The 23,979-nt window shown below is 43.0% G+C and overlaps 2 protein-coding genes across 14 annotated transcripts in view; both read left to right on the top strand.

Annotated features, from left to right (window-relative positions):
* ARFGAP1 (ARF GTPase activating protein 1) overlaps positions 1-7,071 on the top strand; it is a 47,259-nt gene extending 40,188 nt beyond the window's left edge. For 11 of the 12 annotated variants that reach the window (XM_087959177.1, XM_087959174.1, XM_087959175.1 and 8 more), the window contains one exon: positions 2,862-4,755. In XM_087959177.1, coding sequence (XP_087815303.1) covers positions 2,862-3,222 — 361 coding nt within the window. In that variant the 3' untranslated portion in view covers positions 3,223-4,755. Of the gene's footprint in view, positions 1-2,861 lie in introns of all 12 variants that reach the window. The other variant, XM_087959168.1, reaches the window with a different exon arrangement.
* A 7,590-nt stretch (positions 7,072-14,661) lies between these two features.
* The window catches only part of LOC113422459 (DEP domain-containing mTOR-interacting protein-like), a 43,077-nt gene continuing 33,759 nt past the window's right edge, over positions 14,662-23,979 (top strand). Inside the window, exons 1-2 of one of the 2 annotated variants that reach the window (XM_087959179.1) lie at positions 14,696-14,965; positions 15,108-15,249. Coding sequence is in view for 1 of the 2 variants with exons in the window: in XM_087959178.1 (XP_087815304.1) it covers positions 14,880-14,965 (86 nt within the window). In the remaining variant the exon portion in view is untranslated. Of the gene's footprint in view, positions 14,966-15,107; positions 15,250-23,979 lie in introns of both variants that reach the window. The other variant, XM_087959178.1, reaches the window with a different exon arrangement.

The raw sequence follows: 23,979 nt of genomic DNA, 5'->3' as shown, positions 1-23,979 counted from the left end.
AACCTCTGGACAGTTCTGGACCCCTGGACACCATAATTCTAGAGCAGGGGTGTCAAACTGGCGGCCTGCAGACTGGATGCATCATGCACAGGCCACACCCACCGCAGCTGTGCAAATTGGGAAAACACCGTGAAACGTCACGTGACAGCAATGCGACGCAGCAAGTTTGACACCCGTGTTCCAGAGGATAAGGATTCCAGCTAAGATACCATTAAAAACTGGTTCATTTCTTAATCAGATTTTGAAGCTATGCAAACCCTGAGCCATATTGGGGAGAGAACAATTTAAGGAGGAGGTTAGCAAATCTGATAAAAACCTAAAATATCCTGGGAACACATTTTTATAATTGTTTTTTTAAAAATGCAGATTTTTTAAAAAAAACATCCAGATTACTTTCGCAAACTTTATCTCCAAATAGATAGAGGTAGTCCCTGACTTAAAACCTTTCAGTTAGAGACCATTCAAAATTACAGTACCCCTGAAAAAAGTGACTGGTCCTCACATTTACGACCATTACAACAACCCCACGGTCATGTAATCAAAATGTAGGCAGCGGCTTGGCAAATAGTTTACAATGGTTGCAAGCTAATTTGATCACTGTTTTGATCACTGTAAGGACCAGTCACTTCCCAGCTGCTTCCAACAAGCAAAGTCATTGGGTGAACTCGGATTCAGCATTTTTTCACTTAATAACCACAAAAAGGTTGTAACGTAGGGTTTGACTCACTTAAAACCTATCTTGCTTAACCAGAGTAAATTCTAGTCCTGGTTGTGATCGTAAAATAAAGACCTACCTGTACAATTAGTCCTCGACTTAAAACCTTTTATTTAGTGATTGTTCGAAGTTACAACAGCATTGAAAAAAGTGACTTACGACTGTTTTTCACACTTATGACCACAGCAGCAGATCAACATTCGGGCATTTAGCAACTGGCATGTATTTATGACGGTTGCAGTGTCATGGGGTCATGTGATCCTGTTTTGCAACCTGACAAGCAAAGTCAATGGGGAAGCCAGATTTATTTAACAACTGTCTTACTAACTTAACTGCAGTGATTCATTTAACGACTGTGGCAAGAAAGGTCGGAAAATTGGGCAAAAAACTCCCTTAACAACTGTTTTGCTTAGCAAGGGAAATTTGGGGCTCAATTCGGGTCATATTTTGAGGAGTAGAGCTAGTCCTCAACTTACAACAGTTCACTTAGTGACTGTTCAAAGTTACAATGGCACTGAAACAAGTAGCTTATGACCATTTTTCACACTTACAACCACTGCAGCATCCCCAATGGTCACGGGATCAAAATTCAGAAATTCAGTAACTGACTCACATTTAGGATGATTGCAGTGTCCTCAGGGGTCACATGATCAACTTTTGCAACCTTCTGACAAGCAAAGTCCATGTTGAAGCCCGATTCACTTTAACAACTGCAGCAGTTCAATTCCTACCTTAACAACCGCAGTGGTTTGCTTAACGAGTGGCAAGAAAGGTCATAAAATGGGGCAAAACTCACTTAACAACTGTCTCACTTAGTGGAAATGTGGGGTTCAATTGTGGTCATAAATCGAGGGACTAAAATATTTTAATGAAGAACTTAGAATAGAATAGAATAGAATAGAATAGAATAGAAATATGGAGTGGAGCGGAATAGAATAGAATAGAATAGAATAGAATAGAATAGAATAGAAATATGGAGTGGAGCGGAATAGAATAGAATTGAAAATATGGAGTGGAGCGGAATAGAATAGAATAGAATAGAATAGAATAGAAAATATGGAGTGGATGCGGAATAGTATAGAATAGAATAGAATAGAATAGAATAGAATAGAATAGAATAGAATAGAATAGAATAGAAATATGGAGTGGAGCGGAATAGAATAGAATAGAATAGAATAGAATAGAATAGAATAGAATAGAAAATATGGAGTGGACGGAATAGAATAGAATAGAATAGAATAGAATAGAATAGAATAGAATAGAATAGAACAGAATAGAATAGAATAGAATAGAATAGAAAATATGGAGTGGATGCGGAATAGTATAGAATAGAATAGAATAGAATAGAATAGAATAGAATAGAATAGAATAGAATAGAATAGAATAGAATAGAATAGAATAGAATAGAATAGAATTATTTATTGGCCAAGTGTGATTGGACATCCAAGGAATTTGCCTTGGTGCAAATGCTCTCAGTGTACATAAAAGATACATTCGTCAAGAGTCAAGAATCATAAGGTACAACACTTAATAATAGTCATGGGGTACAATAAGCAATCAAACAATACTAGGAAACAGTCAATATAAATCATAAGGATACAAGCGACAAAGTTACAGTCCTGCAGTCACAAGTGGGAGGGGATGGGCAATAAGGAGGGATGAGAAGATTAACAGTAATAGTAGTGCAGACTTTGTAAATAGTTGGACAGTGTTGAGGGAAATATTTGTTTAGCAGAGTAATGGCTTTGGGGGGAAAACTCCTTGTGTCTAGTTGTTCTGGTGTGCAGTGCTCTATAGCGTCGTTTTGAGGGAAGGAGTTGAAACAGTTTGTGTCCGGGATGTGAGGGGTCTGTAAATATTTTCAAAGCCCTCTTTTTGACTTGTGCAGTATACACATCCTCGATGGAAGGCAGGTTGGTAGTAATTGTTTTTTTCTGAACTGATCTGAAAGCAGAGCAGGTTTCCGATAGGTCTGAATATTTTAAAGCCCTTTGTGAAATAAGTTGTTTTCTATTCAGTGAGAAGTGTCCCTCCCATCCAGGTCAGGGAATTTTCTCCTTATTTCTAGGTTGCTTCTCTCCTTGGTGAGTTTCCATGGAACTAACCGAAGTCCCTATTTTTTTCTCTCCTCTCCTTTTCCCCAAAGGCCCCCGGATACAGAGAGCTACCAGAACAGCAAAAGCGATGGCTACCAGAACAACACCGCGGACCAGAGTTTTTGGGAGACCTTCGGCAATTCAGACCCCCCCAAAACCCACAAGTCCCCAAGCAGCGATAGCTGGACGTACGTGGACAATTCGACGGAGAAGAAGAGCTCCGACAGCTGGGATGTTTGGGGGTCAGGCACCGTTTCCAACAACAAGAACAGTAATGGTGACAGCTGGGAGAACTGGGAGACCAACTGGGAGAACGCCGCAGGGGAGGGCAAAGCCAAAAAGACTGCCAAGAAGACCACAAAAGAACCCTCTGCAGCTCCTGAAGAAGAATGGGACAATCACAACTGGTAGGACTCGTTCTCTCACCAGCATAGCGGACGTGGGAGGGAGGAAAAATATCACACCTCCGATGGAAGAATCTCCCACATAACTGGACTAACCCAACATCCTTTCGGAAGGGGGAAGCCTCTTTAAACCTCCTGCCTGCTGTTCCATTCCCCTTTACAACCGCCGTCATAAAAAAAACAACAACCACGTGGGTTTGCGGATTCTTGTAATTTCCATACGAAGAGCCAGGTCACGTCACGGAAACGATCGTCGCATCAGATATATCCCCGCCGTGCCGCTGTCCTCATTGTGGGGTTTGCCCAGCCTCCTTAAACCCGAGAATCTCTGGAGGAAGCCACTCCACGCCAGCCTACCATCCCAGCACAACGTTCGCATGTGTCGTTCGGCATACTCGCACAACTTCTTTTGGGGGACTTCAGCTGATGTTTTTGGAGGACTTCTGGGTAGTCCGATACGTTTGAAGTGGGGGAGAGAGGGCTATTTAGCCAAGTAACGTACTGTGGCTGAGATGGGATGGCTTGGAATCGAGCCAAAATATATTATTTAAGGTATTGTAGAAGCAGTTATTAGATGGACCCAAGTTTATTTAAGGGTGTTTTTTTTTTTTTTTTAAGGACGTTGTCCGCTTAATAACTTCAGTTCTCTTACTTAGAAGGAAACAAACAGCTTTTTTTTTTTTTTTTTTTAGTTCTTGGCTTTGGCTGCTTTCAATATGTTTGTGTAAGATTCCTCACCTTTCCTTTTTTTCTTTTCCCCTTATACATTAGATTAAATCCCCTGTATCCTTTTTCTCCATTTAAGGTTCTATACATTCCTCAATTTTAGCATAATTGCTGGGTACAAACAGTGATGGAAAAACAGACAGGATAGATGGCAGTTTTCAAAATGGGACAAATGTCAAAAGCAAACATTTTTATAACCAAACAAATAATTTGGAACTTTTGCTCTTATAAAATTACGTTTATAAGATTGCATTAGATTTTCAATTTGCTCTTTCTCTTCCACTCCCCCAAGTGCCCGGAAGAAAAATACTGAAAAATAATCCGATATCATTCTGAGCTATGCTGCATGAATTTGAGGGGGGGAAAACCCAGTATCCTTTTCTACAAGGTCTGATGTCAATTCTGTTTTTGGTGCTTGTGATCAGTAAATTGTTTTTTTTTTTCTAATAATCTATGTATATTTAAATACTGCAGTGTTAGACCGCTAAGATGCAGGAAACACTGAATCGTGGTATAATTGGCTGGATGTCACAATGAGGCTTTCCAGGAACCAGGATGAAAATCTGGTTTCTTTATCTAAGAAAACCTTTGGCTTGGCTAATGAACTGTGTGATGTCTGAGCACCTGGATACTTGGGACTTCCAGTTTCTCAAAAATTTAGCTGAAATCATCTGCTGTATGTAATTCTGTGTGTATATCAGGGCACATAGATAAACACAAAGAGATCATGAAGTATTAATAGTTTCCTACAATTTTTATGTATTGTTCAATATGTCACTATCTATCTTGTGAAGAAATATGAAGTGCTTGAGCTGCTGTGTTGTACTTTTCACTCATTTTTTCCCCCCAAATTGCTAGCTAAATTTCTCCTCTTTCCTGGTAATGTTGCTTCCCCAGCCTCTGGTCCTAGTTTTCACTACCTCTGGGCTTTCTAATCAGACTAAGGTAGTTAGGCTGTCTGCGCCTCACTTTCAAGAATATGCTTTCTTTTTCTGCTAAACTTCTGAGATTTTGTGGCCTCATAAAAACTGCACTTTTTTTCTTTTTTTAAAAGTGTGTCTCGGCATAGTTAACTTGGCTATTTGTTTTGCTCAATTGTCCGTTTTTCCTAGCAGCACGTGAGTTTTTTTATTTTTCTTCATTTTCGATTCCCCGAATTTCTCTTAGAAATCTAATTGTGTATTTTGCACGTGAGCGAGCATGGACTTCTACCTTAATTTTGCTCATCTGCTCTTCTCAGTCTATGTGCTGTTTAAATTGTTGATCTATGGAATTCAAGGAGATGGGAGCATACTTGAACTCTCTGTCTCCCTTGACGTGCATTTTACCTCACAGAAGATTTCTTCATCTCCTAAACCAGTGGCAAAATTAAGATGGGTGTGGACTTCAACTCCTAGGAGAGCGGAGCTGGCTGGGAAATTCTGGGAGTTGAAGTCTACCCATCTTAAACTTGCCACGGTTGAGAAACATTGTCCTAAACTCCTTGCATAAAAATATATTTATTTTTAAAGCAACCTTTCCCTTTTTTAAAAAAAAATCCAAAGGCAGGGTTGATTCCCTGCCCGCGCCCTCAAATCATACCCTTTCAAGACTCTAGTCTCTTCCTTCCCTCTGTTGTATCATCTCTTTACCTTTCCAGTTTTTAACTGAGATGATGATACAGCTGTCACCTTACGTAAAACTATATAGAGTGGAAATGCGAGTATCAAACGCCAAAAGGGCTCTAAAAATCATAATCGCCTTGGTGACGAAGAAGGTGGCACCCCATTCAGGGATACAGCCAGCTGTTTCTCGGTTCTGTATTGCTGCCTCTGGGGGAAAAAAAAGGCACCACTCTTGATTCTCATAAGAAATGAACCATAGGTTTCCAAGTTCTTTTTCACAGCTACCTATAATAGAAACACTTTTATTATCAACAAAATCTTTAAGAAATTGAGTTATAAATAGATAAGTAAGAGGTCAGAGCTACCAAATTTCAAATTTAATTGTGCAGGATTTCCCAAGTAGCCTACATAACCAAGTGACATGTATTTGAACCTTCTCCCCCCCCCCCCCTTTTTTTTTGGACATTATTGAAGGAGAGCAAAAAAAAACCACAGGATTTTGCTGCTATAATTCTATATAGTAAGAGAGCAATTTAAGTAGGATCAGCTGCCCTGAAGTTATGAAATATAGGCTGTGAAGCCCCTCTGCATGATTGGTGATTTATATCTTCAGTCTAGTACAGTAACAAAACTCTGATTCAGCCACCTCACGCCCTCCAGATAGCTATCCGGTGTTCATTGGGCTGTAGCGGAAATTGCTTTAACTCTGCCAGAAGGTGCTAAATTATGGAAGGCCGCTGGTCAAAGTCAGGCTGAAACCAAACCTTTCATCGGGATGTTTCTGAACCATTTCTTCCATTGCACGTTGCTGAGAATGCAACCTTGTACATAATGCTGGAGTTAATGACTTGAGAGCTCTTGCTTTATAGCCTTGCTGCAGTCTCTAATTTCCCTAAAAAAACTCTCCCTCTTTTCCATGGTAGGCACTTACATGTATTGCTGTCGTAATTCGTACAATAACTCCCCGTATCAGGTGAACGTCCTTTACTTAATTGAATCCCGAAAGGAAGATACAGAATTTGTACCTATTTGAGCTTTTCTGTCCTGGGAAGCTAAGCAGGGTCAAACCCGAGCAATATTTGGAAGGGGGATTCCTTGCAGGGAATATTCTGGCCATGGGCTTGATTGGGAAATTAGAAACGCTTCGTAGAGGCACAGTGGTGGTAAACCTTTTATTTTCTGCACTAAAGGTTTAAATGAATGGATACGGCAGGGCTCCATCTCTAGAAGATACAGGATGTTAAAAGGGTCAAAGCTCTGAGAAATGTAACTGGATCTTAACCTCCTTCCTCTCTTGGTTGGAATAACCGGTCAGTAGATTGTTTTGTTTCTTTTTTAGAAGAAGCTGGGTTGTGGGATAGACGCGCTCCTTTTCGACTGTACAATTTTTGACAGTCCTTCACGAGGGCTGTGAGTTATGTTCCTTTGTTTTGCAAAACGGTACTGGATCTGAGCGGACAGTGTCACCTCAAAGAGAAAAAATAAAGTCAGAGAAATGGAACAAAGCCGTTCCAACATCCTCGTAAGTGGCTTCACGTTGCGTTGAAATTCCCGTTTGCGTTTTGCATTTTGCGAATTGCATCGGCTGGGACTTCCCTGTTTGGGTTTGTTTTCAGAGAACAAGTCTCTAACCTCAATCCTGGTTAAAAGACCTTTGTTTGTTTGTGGGTATCGACTTTATTACTTTTACAAATAACTCAAGGTGGCAAATGTATCCAGTACACCTTGCTCTTTCTGTTTTCTCCACAACAACAACCCTGTGAGGTGGGTTGGGCTGAGAGAGAGTGACTGGCCCAAAGTCACCCAGCCGGCTTTCATGCCTAAGGCGGGATTAGAACTTGCGCTCTCCAGGTGATTGGCACAAAAGCACCCAATTGGTTTTCATGACAAAGGAAGGTCGGGGGAGATTAGAATTCACCGTCTCCTGGTGATTGGTCCAAAGTCACCCAGATGGCTTTCATGGCTAAAGTGGGACTAGAATTCACTGTCTCCCACTTTCTAGCGTTAATAACATGGCCAAACGGGGTCTCCACTTGAGGAGGAAAGGGAGTTCTCCAATAAAACAGTTGTCCTGCATTGAAAAAGTAATCTCAAAACAATTTTACAAGATGTAGTGTTTGTTGTATGCCAAGTGGAGGACAGTCACTGGGAGATTTTGCAGACAATATGCTGAGGAAGATCAGCTTAACAAAGAGAATTTGAAAAAAAAAATCCATTAAAAATATAAAATCACAGGTCAACGATACGCCTCCCACATACCTTTGATGGTTTCTTAAAAAATGGTGGAGGGACAATTTCAACCTGTTCTGAAAGTTTAGACCAACTTATAAGGTGTGCGGACTTGCTGGTCGGGACTTCTGGGTATTGATGTCCACACATCTGAACGTGGCCAAGGTAGAGAAACTTCGGCTTACGCTAAGTTTCGTGAAAACAAACACACATTTCCCAAATTATATTCAATAAGTATTTGGTGGACTAGGCAGTGCTTATTTTTAATTGTAGGAAGTCCATAAAAAGAGTAACAATCCCGTGCAAGTTGTGAAATAAGATGAATTGTGAAATAAAAGTAATAAAATTAACTAGAGCTGGCATGATAGTAGTATTCCAGTCTTTGAGGGGCTGCCACAAAGAAGAGGGGGTCCAACTTATTTTCCAAAGCACCTGAACAAGAAGTAATCTATGGGAACCCAATCAAGGAGAGAAGCAACTTAGAACTCAGGAGACATTTCCCAACAGTGAGAACAATGAACCAGTGGAACAACTTGCCTCCAGAAGTTGTGGATACTCCAACACTGGAGGTTTTTAAGAAGAGACTGCACAGCCACTTGTCTGGAACGAAACAAACCTTGTTTTCCCCTCTAGCCACAAGAGGGTGTCTCTTTACCATCCTAATGCTTCCTCTAGTCAAAATCGGTATTTCTCAACCTCAGCAACTTTGAGATGAAGTAGCAGCTTTGATGCACAATTGGAATTTTCAGGGGAGACCCTGAAGGCTTGGTCTCCAGAAGCTGTCACTGGAGGTTTTCGAGAAGAGACTGGACAGCCATGGTGCAGTGGTAGAGGGCCTCCTGCTTGAGCCGGGGGTTGGTCTAGAAGACCTCCAAGGTCCCTTCCAGCCCTATTATTCTAGGCTCACAACAGGGGAATCATTCATTGTTTTGCATTTATTTTTACTTTTAGGAACACATGGAGGCCAAACAGCTAAGTGGGATAAGCCACTCCTGTTAAAATGAGGCTGAGGACATCATGGTGGGTGGTAGAATCATGATAACATCATAAGCTTAATTGAAATGGCAAATACTACATGACTGTCAAGAAGGCCTATCTATCTATCTATCTATCTATCTATCTATCTATCTATCTATCTATCTATCTATCTATCTATCTATCTATCTATCGCTATATCTATATCTCTTTATATCTATTTTTATCTATATCTATCTACCATGTCTATCTGTCTGTCTATCTTTGTCTCTATCTCTATCATTATCTATCTATCTACCTACCTATCTATCTATCTATCTATATATCTATATATCTATCTATAGCTATAGCTATATCTCTTTATATCTATTTTTATCTATATCTATCTACCATGTCTGTCTGTCTGTCTATCTTTGTCCCTATCTATCTATCTATCTATCTATCTATCTATCTATCTATCTATCTATCTATCTATCTATCTATCTATCTATCTATCTATCTATCTATCTATCTATCCCACCTTTATTTTTACAAATAAGATGGCGAACATATCCAACATACCTTTTTCTCCTATTTTCCCACAACAATCCTGTGAGGTGAGTTCGGCTGAGACAGCATGACCAGCCAAAAGTTATCCAGACAGCTTTCATGGCTAAGGCAGGACTAGAACTCCCAGCCTCCTGGTGATTGGTCCAAAGTCACCCAGCTGGCTTTCCTGGCTAAGGTGGGACTAGGACTCACAGTCTCCCACTTTCTATCCTGGACCACATGGACCATCTTCCACTATGTGGGTTCCCATGATACAGTCATCTGAATTGTTGTCTTTGTAACTGTGGTACCTGATTGATTCACAGCTGTGCTTTATATATTTGAAGGATGAGGAACAACTATTTTTTCATTGCCGATTCTGATTTCTGTGTTTTAGTCTCTGGTTCATCCGTATTTTGTGCTGCTTGGACAAAAAGTGGTTTTTTTCCATTACTGGTGGAGCCCTGTGATCTGTTAATATTGGTGGTCTGGCAAGGATCACACCAACAAGATCCTGCTGGCTTTGACATCTACTGCTCTTAATGTAATTAGTTCATTCATCATCTCATTTGTTGGTACTATTTTAGGCTGTTTTGACTCTTGCTATCACAATAACATACACATTGGCTCCTAATGGGCTAAGTTTTAGCCTGAATTAAAGCTTTCCTAAACTTACCCATCCCAATATGAAGTCCTCCCGTCGGTGTTTAGAAGATACATAGAGCCCTTGGTGCTCTCTGAGCTTGATTATTTGCAGACATTTTGCTACCCAACTAGATAACATCATCAGTGATAGTCTATGTGGGGGTGTGCTCCTTGTTTATACAGTAGCTTACACTGCCAATGTTGGTGGGAAATTGTTTTTTTCGTTGGCTATTTACTGCTTGATGTTTTCCTGAGTTGGTATTTCTATCAACAGGCACATAGAGATAAGCAACATTTACACACCATCCAAAACAACTAGGAAAAGGGAGATTTAGGGGAACATCAGCAGGTGAACTTTTATCAGTCGTGTAAATGGAGCATGGGAGCACAAGTCCACTCCACTTGTGCAAGTGCCTGTTGCTTGCGCGATTAGAGCTTTGTGTGCAAGCACAAGCACCCTTCTTCCGCACACGAAGCGCCATTCACATGATTCACAAATCGAGCTTGTGCATGCACAAGTTCACTTGCCATTCACACATGACCCCCCCACGCAACCCCGGGCTGGGTTGCCAACCTGGAAGGTTGGGGGCTGCTGCTTTACAGCCCTTTCTAAGCGGTTTACAGAATCAGCCTCTTGCTCCCAACAATCTGGGTCCTCATTTTACCCACCTCGGAAGGATGGAAGGCTAAGATAACCTTGAGCCTGGTGAGACTCGAACTGCTGCCCATGGGCAGAGTTTGCCTGCAGTGCTGCAATCTAACCACTGCGCCACCATGGCAGTGGAATGGAATGGAATAGAATAGAAAATGGAATGGAATTGGAATTGGAAAGAATAGAATAGAATAGAATAGAATAGAATAGAATAAAATAGAATAGAATAGAATAGAATAGAACAGACACTTAGACTTACATACAGTTTCACAGTGCTTTTATAGCCCTCTCTAAGTGGTTTAGAGCAGGGGTCCCCAACCACCGGGCCGCGGACCGGTACCGGGCCGTGGAGCACTCTTTACCGGGCCGCAAAGAAAAAAAAATTTAAAAAAATGGCGGCTTTCTTCGCCTTCGGTGAATGCTGCTGGGATCGGGATCAAGGACACAAATGAAAGAAGGGGAGGGAGGAAGCAACCAAGCCTGTCCTGCTCTCTGGCTCAGCTCTCTCAGTCGCTTTCTCGCTCCTCCACCAGCCCAGGAAGAAACTGCTTCAAAGAAGCCGGGGGGGTGGCTTTCCTGTCGCCGCAGCTTCCAGCGCCCGTTCACCCCACCCCACCCGCCCCGCCCGCTCGCGGTTCAATCCACAGTGCTCCGTTTCTGCCTGCCTGCCTGTCTGGTTGTTTGGGAGCAGCTTCGGCTGAGAATAATAACTATTCGCCTCTTTTTATCAGCCGAAGCTGCTCCGAAACGAAGAAGGCAGGCAGGCAGGCAGGTAGAACGGAGCACTGTGGATTGAACCGCGAGCGGGCGGGCGGGCGGGGTGGGGGTGAAACGGGCGCTTCGGGGAAGCTGTGGCGACAGGAAAAGCCACCCCACCCCCCCAGGCTTCTTTGAAGCAGTTTCTTCCTGGGCTGCTGTAGGAGCGATAGAGTGACTGAGAGGAACGAGGCAGACACCTGAGGGAGGGAGGGAGGGAGACACCTGAGGGATGGGGCTGAGGGAGGCAGGGCCGAGGCGCTCCCTGAACTTGGTGGTTTGCTGGCAGACGTTTTATTACCCGACTAGGTAACAACATCAGATGTTACCTAGTCAGGTAATGAAACGTCTGCAAGCAAACTACCAAACTCGGATTTCTCTCCCCCCCCCCGGTCCTTGAAAAAATGTTTCTGCTTGAAACCGGTCCCTGGTACAAAAAAGGTTGGGGACCACTGGTTTAGAGAACCAGCATTTTGGCCCCAACAATCTGGGTCCTCATTTTACCAACCTTGGAAGGATGGAAGGCTGAGTCAACTTTGAGCCAATCAGGATTGAACTCCTGGCAGTGGGCAGAATTAGCTTGCAATACTGCACTCTAACCACTGCGCCACCACAGCTCTTAGTGACCATTTCACTTAGCAACGGAAGTTCCTTTCCCAATTGTGGACTAACCCATAATAACAAGCGCACACAAAAAACAGCTCAGCTCAATCCATAAGTTAAACCTAACAAAGGAGTCTCAGTTTTGCCATCTCGTTTCACATGTTTTCAGAAATGAGTAATTACTCTTGATTGACCAATTCTCCTTCCTTCCCGAATTAGGGCGGTCACTCCCAATCAGGTGAGCTTCTCTCAAAATGAAAGAGGAAGGGGGGGAACCCAGCCCCTTCCTCCCCCTTTTAAAAAAAATATGAGAAAAAGAAGGAAAAGTTTGGGAGAACAGAAAAAAATCAGGACCAGAGGTGGTATTCAGCAGGTTCTGACCAGTTCTGGAGAAACGGTAGTGGAAATTTTGAGTAGTTCGGAGAACCGGCAAATCCCACCTCTGACTGGCTCCACCCCATCTATTCTCTGCCTCCTGAGTCCCAGCTGATCGGCTGGGTCTTTTGTTGCCCTGCCCAGGAGAATGGAGCTGGAACGTAGGTTAATGGGGTGGGGAGGGATTTTACAGTATCCTTCCCCTGCCAGGCCCACCAAGCCACACCACGCCCACCAAGCCTTGTCCACACTAGAACCAGTAGTAAAAAAATTTGAATCCCGCCACTGATCAGGACTCTATAAAGCAGGGGTCTCCAACCTTGGCAACTTTTAAGACTTGCGGACTTCAACTCCCAGAATTCCTCAGCCGGCTGAGGAACTCTGGGAGTTGAACTCCGCAAGTCTTAAAAGTTGTCAAGGTCGGAGACCCCTGCTATAAAGAATTGGGGTTATTTCAGTGGTGGGATTCAAATATTTTTACTCCTGGTTCTGTGGTGTGGTTTGGTGGGCATGGCCATGTGACTGGGTAGGCCCGTCTTTTATTCGCAGCAGCAAACAAACCCCTCCCCACCCCATTTTGGGGGCCTTCTGGGCCTCAGGGGAGCCTCCTGGGCAAAACAGTAAGACAGGGAGGGAAATCCCAGCACAGCTGATCCTAGGAACAGCTGATTGTCAGGAGGGGGAAAAAGAAATACCTTAAGGAGTGACTAGGCTGGGTGAGTGTCAGGTGGGTGGGGCAAGTGAGTGAGTGGTGACCGGGTGACTGGGTCAGGGGCGTGGCCAGCCAGAAGTTACTACCAGTTTGGTGACCCACGCCAAATCCTTGCTACCGGTTCGCTTGAACCGGTGCAAACCGGCTGAATGTCACTACTGGGTTATTTATTTATTTATTTATTTAGGAGCATATGAACAGCTGCAGCCAAGACCAGTCTATACACAAGCAGCAGCCACAGCCAACACTATAGCAACTACAGGTAGTCCTCAAAGTTACATCGGCCTTGAAAAAAGTTACCTAGGACCATTTTTCACACTTAACGACCATTGCAGTGTCACCGTGGTCATGAGGTCAGAGCTCGGGGAGGCTTGGCAATGGGCAGGTGTGTATTTATGATGGTTGCATTGTCCTGGGATCACATGACCACCGTTTGTAACCTTCCCAGCCGGTTTTCGGCAAGCAAAGTGAAGGGGAGGTGGATGGGAAGGAGCAAGAATCACTTAACAATCACACGGTTCACTGAACAACGGCAAGGATTCTCTGAACAGCTGCGGCGACAAAGGTTGCCAGATGGGACCAAGCTCGCTTAACAGCCCAGAATAGAATAACAGAGTTGGAAGGGACCTGGGAGGTCTTCTAGTCCAACCCCCTGCCAGTTTGCAGCAAGGGCTCTGTTGTGTCTCTATCAGAATGCTTACGTTTAAAAAAAAATTAATTCCTTTGCAAAAGGAAACCTGGCTTTGCTTGTCAGAAGGTCACAAAAGGGAATCACATGATGCCAGGACACTAATGGTCATAAAAATAGAATAGGAATAGAATTAGAATTAGGAATAGAATAAGGAATAGAAAGAATTAGAATTAGGAATAGAATAGAATAAGGAATAAAAATAGATTAGAATAAGGAATAGAAATAGATTAGAATTAGAAATAGAATTAGAATTAGAATTAGAATTAGAAATAATAGAATCAGATTAGAATTAGAATTAGAATTAGAATTAGAATTAGAATAGAATAGAATAGAATAGAATAGAATAGAATAGAATAGAATAGAATAGAATAGACCGAGTTGGAAGGGACCTTAGAGGTCTTCTAGTCAAACTCGCTGCTCAGGCAGGAAACCCTACACCACTTCAGACAAATGGTTATCCTGTCTCTTCTTAAAAATCTCCAGTGTTGGGGCACCTGCAACTTCTGGAGGCAAGTTGTTCCACTGATTAATTGTTCTCACTGCGAGGAAATTTCTCCTTAGTTCTAGGTTGCTTCTCTCCATGATTAGCTTCCATCCATTGCTTTTTGTCCTGCCTTCTGGTGCTTTGGAAAATAGCTTGACTCCCTCTTCTTTGTGGCAGCAACCCCTGAGATATTGGAACACTGCTATCCTGTCACCCCTCCTCGTCCTTCTTTCCATCAGATTAGCAATGGAAATTTGTGGTTGTAAGACAAGGACAATCTGTGTCGAAGGGTGAGATCCAACATGTTCCAACACAGCTGATCTCAAGCTTGTCCTTCTCCCTCAGAGGGAACCTACCCTTGACCCTCATTCCCAGTGGCTTCCAGTTAAGGCGGGGCATCCCTGGAAGGAAAGAGGCAGGACCAGTTCTGCCTCTCGGCGTGGGGACGGCCTTTCTCTCCCACCCTCTTCGCTTACCTCTCGGTCTTTCCTTCACCCTTCCAGCCAAAGTAAGCAGCCTGCCTTTATCTCCTGTTAAAAGTGCTAACAAGATGTTTCTGGCACGGCGCCCCGTTCTGTCCAGAAAGGCAAACACGTTGGTGGAAAGGCAGGCGTAGCTGCCTCATGGCTCGCAACACACAGCTGTCTCTCTTCACCGGAGCTGGGCTTTAATCAGCAGGCTGGGATGGAGAACTTGAGCAACATCTTCAAGCAAAAGGCCACCGAGCAGCATCATAGAGCTGAGGTCATGATCGCAGGAGAGCAGCTCAGGTATGTTGGGTGGTCGGACAACCCTTTGTCTGGAATATAGAGGGTTAGACTAGAAGACCTCCAAGGTCCCTTCCAACTCCCTCCTGTAGAGATTCTCAGTCATCCAGGTCATGGTTGTCCCAAAAGTGCTTTTTTTTTTCAGGAGGCAACTGGACTTTTTTCTTTTTTTCTTTTGAAGACGTTTCACTTCTCGTCCAAGAAGCTTCTTCAGCTCTGAGACGACAGTGGGGAATGGAAGGATTTGTATTAGATTCCAACTCCGTTATTCTTTTATTTTGATCAAGGTTTGCTTTTTCTCTTTCTCTCATTTTCGTTTTGAAAAAGGCCCAACGTTTAGCAACATCAGGCAAAGTACTTCCCAAGTTTAAAAGTCCTTCCTCAAGGAAGGGGGGGAAATTGCAAACGTGTCTAATTTATGTTTTTTTTAAAATAAATTTTATTAAAGTTTTACAGTTTAAAAAAAACACAAATCGTGTTTACAATTTTTGCAATATATTGTAGCATTGGTTTTTTTCCATCTTCCATCTTCATATCTATATACATATATACATTATTCATATTTACATTATATATCTATTATTCCTATTATCTATCCAAGTATGTAGATTCTCCCAGACCATATGGAATTCTCTTTTTTCCTTCTCTTGCAACTCCATAGTAAGCTTATTCATTTCCGCACAATCCATATTTTTTTTAATTAACATATTATCCGTGGGATTACCCTCCGCTTTCCAATTTTGAGCACAGGTTATTCTCGCTGCTGTCAGAATATGTATTATGAGATATTCGATTTCTTTTTTATATTTGCCTCTAATTATCTCTCATAAAAACATTTCTGGTTTGAATTCTATTTTTTCCTTTGTTATTTCTTGCAGCCAAATTTTTATTTTATTCCAGAATTTTTTGGCTTTTAGTTTATGTTTTGAGGATGATTGGCTGTAGATGAAAAGGGGAATATATATATATATTCAGGTAGGAGGTCACTTTGAGTGTTTACATTCAGGTAGTTTACAGGAAAACTCAATTTTGCAAGAAATTGTGGGGGTGCCAAAGTCAATTTGACATGGTAAAAATGAAAAGAGAGTCTTCATTTAAAAGCAGTTTTCTTCAACTTGGTGGTCCGAAGTGCATTGGCTAACTATGCTCAGGAATGCCAGAAATTGAATTTCTAGCATAGTTGGCATCTGACCGACTGGAGAAAGCTGTTTAAAGTTAGAGTAGATCTAAAAGTAGATCGACTCAGAGTGGGAGAAAGCAGTGTTAATAATATTCCTAGTGTAGTTGACCTGGCAATCAGACTCCAAAAGAGATGTTGATTTTTTTAAAAAAAAACTTTTCCAAAGCTTCCTGTTCATTTATTATTTGACATGGTAATTTTCTCAGAAAATTGTGTTTCTATCTGTGGAAGTATTCAAATTATTTTACTACTGGTCCTGTGGGCGTGGCTTGGTGGACGTGGTGTGGCTTGGTCGGCATGGCTTGGTGGGTAAGGAGGGGAAGGATACTGCAAAATCTCCATTCCCACCCCACCTCACTAACCTGCTTTCCAGCTCCGTTCTCCTGTGCAGGGCGACAAAAGAAGACTCAGCCAATCAGCTGGAACTCAGGAGGCAGAGAATAGATGGGGATGGGGCCACTCAGAAGTGGTATTTGCTGGTTCTCCGAACTACTCAAAATGTCCGCTACCGGTTCTCCAGAACTGGTCAGAACCTGCTGAATACCACCTCTGGTTTCTATAATCAATTGCTGGACATCTGCCACATGATCAGAGGTGGTATTCAGCCAGTTCTGACAGGTTCTGGAGAACTGGTAGTGGAAATTTTGAGTAGTTCAGAGAACCGGTAAATACCTCTGACTGGCCCCGCCCCAATCTATTCGCTGCCTGCTGAGTCCCAGCTGATCGGCTGGGTCTCCTTTTGTTGCCCTGCACAGGAGAACGGAGCTGAAAAGCAGGTTAGTGGGGTGGGGAGGGAATGGAGAGTTTACAGTATCCTTCCCCTGGAGTGGGAGGGGGAGGGGGATTTTCCAGTATCCTTCCCCTGCCATGCCCACCAAACCATGCCCACCAAACCAAGCCACACACACCATGCACACCAATCCACGCCCACGTAACCAGTAGTAAAAAAAATTTGAACACCACCACTGCACATGATCCATTTAGTTCAAGTGTCTTGCAGGATAGATAAATCTGGGGACTGATAAAAGTTCATTTGCTGGTTATTCTATAGGATTGGATAAATGGCAATAGTTGTGGGATCGAAATTATAAATTAACAATGTCTGCTGTACAAAGAAAATTGATAGAACATGTTATATAGATGGCACTTTCCACCAGCAAGTTTAGCCAAGATGTATAAAGATATGTCAGCTAAATGTTGGAAGTGTAATCAGATTCCAGGCTTGTACTACCACATATGGTGGACATGCCCAAAAGCAAAAACATATTGGACAAAAATACATACTTGGATAGAAAAAATGACAAAGGAACACGTAGATTTAAAACCAGAAATATTTCTGTTGGGTATCATACCAGAAAAAAATATAATAAAGGGACTATGTATTTAATATTGCATGTGTTAACAGCTGCCAGAATTGTATTTGCACAACATTGGAAAGGTGTGGAGATGAGAAGATAGTAAAAAAAAAAATAGCAGAATGTGCAGAAATGGATAGATTAACACTTGAAATTAAAGAGAAGGAAGATACAGAATATTTTGAAACATGGGATTTGTTTTATTTATGGTCAAATAAGAGAAACAGAAGTTAGAACATTTAAAATTATGAGTGAAGAATTAATTTTACCATGAGGGTTTATTATGATATGTTTATTAGCAATATGATTTAGTATTAACAATTAAGGATTAATATTATATTGAGAAAATATTTTTATTATATGATCATTCTAATGAACCTTAAGATGATGATGATGGCTATTGCTCCAACTAACTGTAACCAGAGAACACACTGTTTATATAGACATTGAAATTGTTGCTCTTCCTTTATATAGTAAACATAAAAAAAAATATTGGGGGAAACAAAGATAAAAGTTAATTTGCTAAATAACATGTCTCCCCTAGCTAGGAAAAATGTTGAAGTTAACATGGGAACTAAGAAGCCCCAGTAGGAGACACGCAAAGAACAGAAAAAGAAGGAAAACTTGGATATTTACTTACCAAAAAGTTGTATAACAATGTTCTTCTTACTTCTTATTGTGGTTAAATATGAGTCCTAAGTTTGAGAACACTGCCAGTCTAACAAGATTTGGGCTTAGCCATTGGACTCATTCCAATTTACTTATCGCCAATGTTTTGTCATGGAGAATGGCTCCACATTATACTTTCACGAAGTTTATGTGCAAAAAGAGAGAAGCATGAAATAAAGGCACTTAGGCAGGAAAAATCAAACACACCGGTATAGAATAGATACTACTTGGCTCAGTATTACTTCCAGGGGTGGGCTTCAAAAAATTTAGCAACTGGTGCTCTGTCTGGTTGCTGGGTGGGTGTGGCCATGGTGGGCGTGGCCTAGTCAGCCTCCTGCACCATGGTGGGGGAATTATCGCAAAAATGGCCTCCCTGGGCTCTGGAGGCTCTGTGGAGGTAAGAAATGGGCCCATTTCTGGCCTTCTGGAACTTCTGGGTGGCCTGTTTTTGGCCCTCCCCTGGCTCCAGAGATTTTCCTTGAACCCCCAGGAGGCCCATTTCCCCCCTCCCCGGGCTCCGGAGGCTCTCCGGAGGCCAGAAACGAGCCCATTTCTGGTCTTCTGGAACCTCCGGGAGGCCCATTTCCCCCTCCCCGGACTCCGGAGGCTCTCTGGAGGCCGGAAATGAGCCATTTCTGGTCTTCTGGAACCTCCAGGAGGCCCATTTCCCCCTCCCCAGGCTCCGGAGGCTCTCCGGAGGCCAGAAAAGCCCATTTCTGGTCTTCTGGAACCTCCGGGAGGCCCGGACTCCGGAGGCTCTCTGGAGGCCGGAATGAGCCATTTCTGGTCTTCTGGAACCTCCGGGAGGCCCATTTCCTCCTGCCAGGGCTCCAGAGGCTCTCTAGAGGCCGGAAGCCAGCCCATTTCTGGTCTTCCAGGTCTTCTGGGAGGCCCATCTCTCTCCTCCCTGGGCTCCGGAGGCTCTCCGGAGGCCGAAAAAGGCCCATTTCTGGCCTTCTGGAACCTCCGGGAGGCCCATTTAGCGCCCTCCCAGAGCCTCCGTGGGGCTCTGCACTTACCTGGGATCCAAAATGGGCTGCGTGGAGACTCCTGGGAAGGGAGGGGAGGGGCAGGGTGGGCGGGATCAGCCAGTTGTTGCAACTACCGTTTTGGCAAACCAGATGTAAAATTAGCATCCGGTTCACGTGAACCGGTGCGAACCGGTAGCTGTCCACCCCCTGATTACTTCCGGCAGGAAGGATGGAGATGTCCTGTCCAACCACCTCTTAGGCATGAGCCAGCTGTGTGCTGCAGCTGCCAAAAAGACCAATAGAATCCTAAGCTGCATCAATAGAGGGATAGTTTCAAGATTATGGGAAGTGATAGTACTGCTTTACACTGCACATCTGGTGAGACCACATCTGGAACACTGCATCCAGGTCTGGTCACCCCATCCAAAAATGCTGAGATCCTGGAAAGAGTGCAGAGAAGAGCAGCGAAGATGAATAAAGGGACTAGAGGCTAAACTGTATGATGAACCGTTAAGGAAACTAAGTATGTCTAGCCCAATGAAGAGAAGGCTCAGAGGAAATATGATAGCATCTTCCAATACTTGAGGGTTATCACAGGGAAGAGAGCATTGATTCATTCCCCATAGCAACTGAGAACAGGAGAAGACTCAGAATCAGAATAGAGCTGGAAGGGACCTTGGAGGTCTTCTAGTCCAGCCCACTGCTCAAGCAGGAGAACCTATACCATTTCAAACAAGTGACTGTCCAGTCTCTTCCTTAAAAACCTCCAGTGATGAAGCACCCACAACATCTGAAGGCAAACTCTAATAATAAAGACAGGAAAAGTGTAGAAAGAAAGAATAAAAAAGAAAAAAATGAAAGAGGTTTTTAAATTTCTTCCTTTGTAATTAAATACAATTACAAAATTTTCTCTTATCCTATGATTACAAAAAAAAGCTCATGTTTTTTCCCCACTATATTTCCCCGAATCATGCACGTTTTTCTGTTTCGGTGGTTTCAATCCACCATAAATATAAATCGTTTTTCTCTAATCAAAGAAGTTCATTTAGAAGTTCCATCATCTTCATCCCGCTTTCCTCCCTTGTAGACAGCGTTTACCAAGTATTTAATTCTTAACAACTATTTATTTCTGAACAAGCAATGCCTCTGTGCAAGAAAAGTCTCCAAGTCTACGCATTCAACCAGAGAGTAGAAGACCCAGCAGCCGATTAATGTCTTTAATGAAAGCTCCATTTCAAATTCCAGACTTGGTGGAATTTGAAACCTACATTTTCAGGACTAGCTGAGAAAGATTCCAGGTCCCACTTTTTCTTCCAAAGAAAGATCAGAGCCAAAGGCCCTATGCAGCTATATCTCAGGGGCTGCCCCAAAGAAGAGGGGGTCAGCCTATTCCCCAAAGCCCCTGAAGGCAGGACAAGAAGCAACAGATGGAAACTAATCAAGGAGAGAAGCAACCTAGAACTATGGAGGAATTTCTTGACAGTGAGAACAATTACTCAGTGCAACGATTTGCCTTCAGAAACAGTGGGTGCTCTAACACTGGGGGTTAGACTAGAAGACCTCCAAGATCCCTTCCCACTCTGTTATTCTGAAATGTCCTTGAAGAAGTTATATGGGACCATTATCAATACCTGAGCTCGAGGCCGGGAACAAAATATGAGTTCAATTTGGGAAAACAAGAAAGATTTGACTAAAAAAAGAAATTGCTCTTCCTTCATTCTCTTTCATACAAGAAGGAGGGAAAGGCAAACACTGTTAGGGCTTTGAGCTTCTCTGTTTTGTATATTCTTATATGATTAATGACTCATAATAACAGCCGGTTTGGTCTTGGTGGTGAAGGCACAAGGTTAGAAACCAGGAGAGATGGTGAATTCTAGTATCACGTTAGGCGTGGAAGCCAGCTGGGGGACTAGGGCCAATCACCAGGAGATGGTGAGTTCTAGTTCTTATCCCACTTTTAGGCATGAAAGCTAGCTATGTGATTTGGGCCAATCACCAGGAGATGGTGAATTCTAGTACCGCTTTAGGCATGAAAGCGGCTGGATGACTAGGGCCAATCACCAGGAGGTGGTGAGTTCTAGTTCTCATCCCACTTTTAGGCATGAAAGCTGGCTATGTGATTTGGGCCAATCACCAGGAGATGGTGAATTCTAGTACCGCTTTAGGCATGAAAGCCGGCTGGATGACTAGGGCCAATCACCAGGAGGTGGTGAGTTCTAGTTCTCATCCCACTTTTAGGCATGAAAGCTAGCTATGTGATTTGGGCCAATCACCAGGAGATGGTGAATTCTAGTACCGCTTTAGGCATGAAAGCCGGCTGGATGACTAGGGCCAATCACCAGGAGGTGGTGAGTTCTAGTTCTCATCCCTCTTTTAGGCATGAAAGCTGGCTATGTGATTTGGGCCAATCACCAGGAGATGGTGAATTCTAGTACCGCTTTAGGCATGAAAGCCGGCTGGATGACTAGGGTCAATCACCAGGAGATGGTGAGTTCTAGTTCTCATCCCTCTTTTAGGCATGAAAGCTAGCTATGTGATTTGGGCCATTCACCAGGAGATGGTGAATTCTAGTACCGCTTTAGGCATGAAAGCCAGCTGGATGACTAGGGCCAATCACCAGGAGATGGTGAGTTCTAGTTCTCATCCCACTTTTAGGCATGAAAGCTGGCTATGTGATTTGGGCCAATCACCAGGAGATGGTGAATTCTAGTACCGCTTTAGGCATGAAAGCCGGCTGGATGACTAGGGCCAATCACCAGGAGATGGTGAGTTCTAGTTCTCATCCCACTTTTAGGCATGAAAGCTGGCTATGTGATTTGGGCCAATCACCAGGAGATGGTGAATTCTAGTACCGCTTTAGGCATGAAAGCCAGCTGGATGACTAGGGCCAATCACCAGGAGATGGTGAGTTCTAGTTCTCATCCCACTTTTAGGCATGAAAGCTGGCTATGTTATTTGGGCCAATCACCAGGAGGTGGTGAGTTCTAGTACCACCTTAGGCATGAAAGCTGGTTGGGTGATTTTGGGCTAGTCCTTCTCGCTCAGCCTAATCCATTTCACCAGGCTGGTTTGCCGGGGGGGAAAGAAGAGGAAGGAGTATTATGTACGTTTGCCACCTTGAGTTACCTATAAAGTAATAAAGATGGAATACTGTAAAAACCAAGCCAAAAGTAAACGAACAAACAAATAAATAATCTCCCTTCCCAGCTGGCTTTCTAATGTCCAGTATCCCACAATCCCCAAATACATTTGGCTTGTTGAATATGCAGACTTATCTCTGTCCCTGTGGAAGCCTTGGGGTTTTTTTTTCCACCCCCACCACCCTGACACCTCCATTTTATGACTACGCAAGTCAAGGCACTCGGCAACAGGGGCAATAAAAATCCCTCTGACCTTAGAAATTAGTGTAAATGTTCATGTCCTCCAGCAACCAGATATGGAAGACCTGGCAGGTCCCTTCAATGAATCACTAGTACAGACAACCGACAGAAGAGAATATTTATAGCTCAGAGTTGAACGGTGGGGTCCTTGGTACACTCTGAGCTCTGTTGTTGGACATACTTCACCATAGTTTCAAATGGGAAACTCCAAGCATCCTAGATCGAACTAAATAAAAAAAAAAATGCTAGAGAACTCTAGGGTAGGGAGCCACCACAACGAAGTCCCCTTTCCTTTGCTCCCACCAGTTCTTCCTTCATAGTGGGCAACCTCAATATCTCCTGCTTTTTGGCCAGGTTGATATAAAAGAGGGCTGTGAAAATATTTACAGACCCCTCACATCCCGGACATAAACTGTTTCAACTCCTACCCTCAAAACAACACCATAGAGCACTGCACACCTGAACACAACTAGACACAAGGACAGTTATTTCCCTGAAAGCCATCACTCTGCTAAACAAAAAATCCCCTCAACACTGTTCAACATTTACAAAGTCTGCACTATTATTACTATTAATCTTCTCATCAACTCCTTATCCCCTCCCACTTGTGACTGTATGACTGTAACTTTGTTGCTTGTATCCTTACGATTTATATTGACTGTTTCCTAGTCTGATTTGATTGCTTATTTGTACCCTATGACTATCATTAAGTGTTGTAACTTATGATTCTTGATGAATGTATCTTTTCTTTTTATGTACACCGAGAGTATATGCACCAAAGACAAATTCCTTGTGTGTCCAATCACACTTGGCCAATGAAGAATTGAATTCTATTCTATTCTATTCTATTCTATTCTATTCTATTCTATTCTATTCTATTCTATTTGGGGGGAGGTGGTCTATCAAGTTACCTGGACCCAAATCTTTCTCTTTGGATCTTAAAAGAGCCCACAAACCTATGACAGGTGACCCCTATGGAGGTCAAAGGTTTTAATGCAGATGTGGCATACCCAATCCATATAGTTCGGGGCCTGTGAATTGTGGGGTTCTCTTAAGCCAGAAGTCTCCAAACTGGGCAACTTTAAGACTTGTGGACTTCAACTCCCAGAATTCTCCAGCCAGAATCCTGGGAGTTGAAGTTCACAAGTCTTAAAGTTGCCAAGTTTGGGGACCGTTGTTGATTAAAAGCCATCCAGTGTCCCACTGTTGATCTTACGTGCCCTGTTCTTTCAGCTGAAGATAAAAGCCACAAATAAGCTAATGAATGGGAAATTAATTCAGATTCTGATAAGGAGTTGCCAGCTGTAAAAAGGTCACCTCTTGTTTGAGAACAGGTGTCTTAGCCGAGCTTATCTTCCTGATTGAGGCAGGGTGCAAAAAGCTGTGCCAGCATTGCTTGCGTAGGCAGCCAGGGAAAATGGATTTAGTTTGTTCCCTGAGCCTTGCCTAGGCGGCAAAAGTA

The sequence above is a fragment of the Notechis scutatus genome, chromosome 3 (genome assembly GCF_049901735.1).
Source record: "Notechis scutatus isolate UNSWTSFEM ecotype Mainland chromosome 3, rNotScu1.2, whole genome shotgun sequence".
In the NCBI taxonomy this organism is placed as follows: Eukaryota; Metazoa; Chordata; class Lepidosauria; order Squamata; family Elapidae; genus Notechis; species Notechis scutatus.
Note: the sequence above shows the minus strand (reverse complement) of the source record. Positions and strands in the feature narration are given on the sequence as shown.